Source organism: Glycine soja, chromosome 8 (genome assembly GCF_004193775.1).
Source record: "Glycine soja cultivar W05 chromosome 8, ASM419377v2, whole genome shotgun sequence".
In the NCBI taxonomy this organism is placed as follows: Eukaryota; Viridiplantae; Streptophyta; class Magnoliopsida; order Fabales; family Fabaceae; genus Glycine; species Glycine soja.
Genome location: NC_041009.1, coordinates 19,714,788 through 19,720,787, shown reverse-complemented (window position 1 = coordinate 19,720,787; position 6,000 = coordinate 19,714,788). Strand labels below are relative to the sequence as shown.

The 6,000-nt window shown below is 38.9% G+C and overlaps 1 protein-coding gene across 2 annotated transcripts in view; it reads left to right on the top strand.

The window, feature by feature from the left end:
• LOC114422624 (ribosomal RNA large subunit methyltransferase I) overlaps positions 1-6,000 on the top strand; it is a 30,199-nt gene continuing 24,199 nt past the window's right edge. Inside the window, exons 1-4 of one of the 2 annotated variants that reach the window (XM_028389078.1) lie at positions 1-213; positions 1,335-1,560; positions 2,100-2,234; positions 2,894-3,116. In XM_028389078.1, coding sequence (XP_028244879.1) covers positions 102-213; positions 1,335-1,560; positions 2,100-2,234; positions 2,894-3,116 — 696 coding nt within the window. In that variant the 5' untranslated portion in view covers positions 1-101. Of the gene's footprint in view, positions 214-1,320; positions 1,561-2,099; positions 2,235-2,893; positions 3,117-6,000 lie in introns of both variants that reach the window. The other variant, XM_028389079.1, reaches the window with a different exon arrangement.

Sequence of the window (6,000 nt, the reverse complement as noted above, 5' to 3'; positions counted from 1 at the left end):
TGAAAGTCCTTTGGGACTTGGGCGGTGGGGTGATGTATGTAATATATAGGGTAACATAAAAATAGCGAGCGCAACCCTCTCTCCCAGTCTCGGAAGAAGAAATGAAGCAGCTGCCAACGCTGCTGATGAAGTCCCTCTCACTCTCAGTGTGTTCTTTGCCAGCAGCAGCTTCCACAACCACCCTTCAACAAATTGCTCTCCATCAACCCAAAGGTGTATTTATTGACTGTGTTTTGTTCCTCCTCACTGAGCACTCATTCGTTTCGTAACATATTCCACACAACTATTTCCTTGCATTTTATCACATTTTAGAGATTATTATATGGCCCACAACTGTTCTTACAATTAAAGAATGGTGTATGTATGTCCCGTCCCCGCGTTAGTTTGAGCTTTTAATTTTTCGTTCTTGCTCGTGTGCTGCCGGAAAATAATGTAGCAATTAGCAGACGAACTCTGTTTTTTTTTTTCGATAACAATGATATTGGTACGAAGTTGCTCCCTCCCAAAGCAGAGACAAATCTTCACGGTGTTTGAAAATATAGCATTTTAGAGAAAAAATTAGCAAAGACGGTGAAAAATGCTCAGTGGTTTGTTGTTGTAGGACTCTTATTGAGTTTTGACAAAATTGCCCATGTGAAAAATGCCCATTTCACCCCATGCCCTTCATCATATGGGCAGTTTTGACAAAATTGTGGTAAAAAATTAGCGAAGATGGTGAAAAATGCTCAGATGAACTGTTTTGTGATGTAGGGCATGGGGTGGAGGCTCACTAGTTCAATTACCAAATGTTTGAAATAAAAATGCTTGTTGTAGAGAACAGTACTCTAATGAGGGTTTTAAATTGTGGTTTTGGTTGTTGAAATTGCAGAAAGTTAGGGGCAAATGTTGTTGATGTAGCCAAAATTGCAGTTCTGCAGACAGATAAAATACTGATAATTATGGGTTAAAAGTGTAACTATTGTCTCTTAGACTTTAAGCTAACGAGACATGAAACCTTTTTAAAGAGTGGTAATTGGTAAATAAGTAATAATGTTTTACTAAAGACACAGGAGGTGCTATGGATTAGTTCTACTAGATTCTGAGCTTTGACTCTAACTTTTGGATCAAGGCTTGCTACATATGTTCGACATTTTCGTTGTCCCTGCTATTTTGCTCATTACATTTTATGTAAAATTGCTGTATGTCAACTGTAATGGTTTCACTGTTTTGGACTGTGGCTTCATCTGTGTGCTTTCACTATACACAAATACTTGCATATAGTGTTATAGATTAAGTCATCAGTCATATTCTTTTAAATTCACTGAATTATTTTATCAATAGTTTGTGTTTGGTAGGTGTTGCAAAGGTTGTACTTAAAAAGGGGAAGACACAACTCTTTAAGGATGGCAACCCAATGGTGTACAGTGGAGCTGTTGATAGAATAATTGGGAGGCCACCTCCCAAGACCGGGGATGTTGTTCTGGTAGCAGATGGGACTGAGAAACCAATTGGATGGGGCATGTACAACTCAGTTTCTATGTTCTGTGTTCGGCTCATGCAGCTTGAAGATGAAGCTACTAGGTTTGTATATTATATACACACAATACTAGTATTTATTCTTTTTTGTTTCAGCTTAAGCCCATTGAACAAACAGTGTAGGACAAACCAAGAGTGTGCTTCTTGGCTAGGTACTCCCTTGATAAACAAACCAAGAGTACTTCTCTTGGGCAAGGTATTCCCTTGACTAACAAACCAAGAATAGTCCTCTAGTGCAGAGTGCTCCTCTAACTCAAGTTTAAGATATTTTCTAAAGAAATGGAATTGTGTTGTTATTATGCCAAAAGTCTTCCAAGCATGTAGTACATAAAGCCTAAAGGGTATGGATAATAAAAATCCTAGATAAATCCTAATAGAATATGACATTATAATCAAAATGTGATTTTCCTAAGCTATGAAATCCTGATCAAATAAAATATCTTAACATGAGAATATTTACCCAAGAATATGTTTTTCTAAATTTGATAAGAATATGAATAATTCCTAAATAACACAATAATTCTTAAAATTGCTTTTCCATATGGCATCACCAGACCTCTAATCTTCAATTCTTGATGATACAGCGATTCATCTTGTGCATTGAATATGGAGAAACTGATTGAAACAAGAATTGATGCAGCTGTTGAAATGCGTAGAAGGTTGGGTCTTCCATCAGTCCACACCAATGCATACCGTCTAATCAATAGTGAGGGTGACAGGTAAGAGTTGAAGGCTTGAACTTTTTTTCTTTATGTTTCAGTTTTTAAACTTTAATGTACACTGTCAGCCACTCATATATGCTACAAATATGAGTAAGGGGCAGAAGATGGATTAGAATTGTAATGACCTTGCCTGTGTGGCGAGGTGGATAGGAAGGAAGGGAAAATGATTAGAGAGGCAAAGATAAAGGGGAGGGAAAGTTACGGGAGATGGCAGGGAGTCATTGGGTGAGTTTTGATGGAGCCTTTGGGCAGGGTTCTGTCAGTTGTTTCTTGTTTTGTGAGTGATTCTCATTTGTGTAAATGTGGTTTGTTAGAGTTAAGTATGTGATATGTTAAACTTCATTTCATAAAGGATGCCTTTTAGCTCTTTAACAATATGTATATACATGCCCAACATTCACCATTTTGGCTACCCATCACTTTATAAATTAATGTATCATATCTTTTGGTTTTCTTGGGCAGTTGTTAACGGTAATGCCCTTGATGTATTGTACTACCAAGTACCAATAGTACTATAATGTTAATACCTGATATGTTTTGCCAGATGCATATATCTCTTTTTATTTGAATATCTTTCCTTGTACATCTTCAAATACTAAGTAGATCTGATCAAGAAGATTGCCTGATTTTGAATTGGGTTTCACTGTTCCCTGCAGACTATCAGGATTGATAATTGACGTCTTTGGAGGTGTTGCTGTAGTAGCGTCATCTGCTGCTTGGGTTGAGAAATACAAATCAGAGATAGAGGCATGCATCAAGAAAATCAACTATATCAATCATGTAAATTGGAGGCCATCTGTTGATATTTTAAAGGAAGATGGAGTTAATGAATCTGATTTAAACAAAATGCATTCATCTACATGTCCTGAAAGAACAAAGGTATAACAAGTGTTCTGCATTGACAACTGTTAGGAACCGAAAATTGAAATGAGAAAGAAAAAAAATGATTTTATTGATTGGTAAGAAAAGAACATAAAACAGGAGAGAAAACTGTTCTTCAAGGGTTTCCCCTTCACAAAGAATTTATTCTTTCACAAATAGCTAATGCTCAATCTACAAATGATAAGATCCCTCTCTCACCTATCCTTTTTTTTGGAAGGCAAAATTAGATATATATTAATATATGCAAAAACAGTACAAGTGGTACTGGATATAGGAAATACAAGGCACCAGTGGTGCTGCCCTCCAAAAAGCCCAAGCTACCCCACCTAAAAAGGTTATCCCATACAGGTTTAACCAAAGGAATCCGAGATGTTGGAAGACCAATGGTTAAAACTGATGTTGTAACCTTTTTGTCTAGCCTTTAACCAAGACCATATTGAGAACATAGCATCTTCCATGACCTTCTGCGGCTCAAAAGGTTTGTTCTGGAAAATGAGGAAGTTCCTATGCTTCCATATAGTACTTGTCAACGCAACCCACCATCCACAGCAAGTACTATGATTTCTCACAGCTCCAAAACCATCACAAAACTGAAGAAAATGGTCCACTGGAGAGACTGCTAGAGGTCCCTTAGCCTGAATCCAGCTCATGGACTCCCACCAAAGCCCTACTATCTTCTTGCAATTGAAAAATAGATGCCCCACCTCCTCTTGCACATCACCACATAAAGGACAAGCAGTATCCTGAATGTTCACCCCTCTCCTTGAGAGATTAGCTCTAGTGGGGAGTCTGCCTCTTAAAAGCTTCCAAGTGAAAACTGCATGTTTTGGAGGAATTTTCATATTCCAAAGTAGCTGTGATGTTCTCCTATCCAAGGCTGGTGGAGAAGGAGTTATCAGTAGATTATAGGCAGACTTAGTGGTATACACCCCACTAGGGTCAGCTTTCCAAACCATAACATCTTTGACAGATCTCTGAATGTACATGGAATTGACCTCCTCCATAAAATTCACAGCTTGAACACTCACATAATCAAACAGATTCCTCCGCCACTTGAAATTCCAACTCCACCTGTCTTGGTCAAAAGACCCCATCTTAGAAATGAGATCAGCTTGCTGTTCATTGATGAGAAACAGCTGATTGTATTTCTGTTGGAGAGTATAATCCTCCCCTATCCACTTGTCTTTCCAGAAATAAACTTTATCCCCACAACCCACCTTCCATCTCATGCAATGCTGAAAAATGCTCTGCTCCTCATGATGATACAGCTTTCTTAGATCCCTCCACCAACCAGATTGTCTTCCTTGGACCCGAGCAGACTGCAAGGCCTCCCAACCTCCATATTTAGAGTTGATAATCCTAACCCAAAGCTGTTGGTGATCAGAAGCTAAGGCCCAAATCCATTTGCCCAACAAAGCTGTATTAAATTTTGCTATGTCTTTTATCCCTAGGCCCCCCTCACACTTGGGAAGACAGACGATGTCCCATTTCACCCAAGGAATTTTTTTATTATCTTGGTCTCCTCCCCACAGAAAATTCCTCTGCAACTTCACCAATCTGTTTATTACCTTTTGAGGGATCTTGAAGAATGACAGGAGGTATATAGGCAGCGCATTAAGAACTGAATTGATTAGAGTGATCTTCCCTCCCATGGATATGTTTTTCTGGGCCCATTTAGATAGCTTAGCCTCACATTTTTTAATTAAAGGCTCCCAGACTATACTGCTTGATGATTTAACCCCTATAGGAATACCCAAGTAGCTGAAAGGGGTTTCTAAAAGACTGCAATTCAAGGTTTGAGCTGCTGCATTGATCCAATTAACATCTCCCCCTATAACTCCAAACTGGCTCTTGGCATAATTAATCCTCAAGCCTGATACCATTTCGAAACCTCTCAGCAAAGCCTTCAAAACCACAACATTATCCCAATTAGCTTCACCCACAAAAACAGTGTCATCTGCATACTGCAGAATGTTTGTGGGTTCTTTTTGCTTCCCCACCTTGTAGCTTTTGTACGGCTGTTTCCGAACTGCTTCCCTCATAAGGCCAGTAAAGAGCAAAGGGGCTAGAGGATCCCCTTGTCTCAGCCCTCTAGATGGACAAAATTCCTTTGTAGGGCTGCCATTAATCAAAATAGATATGGTTGCTGAGTGGAGACAAGCTGAGATCCAATTCCTCCATTTGAGACAAAAACCCATTCTATGTAGCATATAATCCAAGAAAGACCATGAAACTGTATCATAAGCCTTTTCAAAATCCACCTTGAAGATCATGGCTGGCTTTTTGCTCCTAACAGCTTCCTCAATCACCTCATTAAGAACCAAGATGCCATGAAGTATATGCCTATCTTTAATGAAAGCTGTTTGTCTTTCATCAATTAAGTTAGGTATGACAATCCTCAACCTGTTTGCTAGTAGCTTAGCAATCACCTTGTACATGCATCCAATCAAAGAGATTGGTCTATAATCATTGAAGGACTGTGGGTGGTTTATTTTAGGGATTAAGGCTAGGAAAGAGGCATTGCTGCCTCTAGGGAAGCATCCATGAACATGAAACTCATCCACAAATCTTCTAAACTCGGGTTTCATCACTCCCCAGAAGTGTTTAATAAAATTAAAATTAAAACCGTCAGGCCCAGGGCATTTGTCTCCACCACAGCTCCACACAGCTTCCTTTAATTCCTCATCTGTGAAAGGAAGGATTAAATCCTGTCTCTGACTATGAGAGAGAGATGGAAATTGTACTCCATCAAGGGTTGGCCTATAACAGTTTTGTTCAGAAAATCTCTTCAGGAAAAATTTCACAGCTTCAGCTTTCACTTCTTCTGGTTGTTGAACCCACCTTCCTTCTATGAGAATTCCTTGAATAGAATTATAATTTC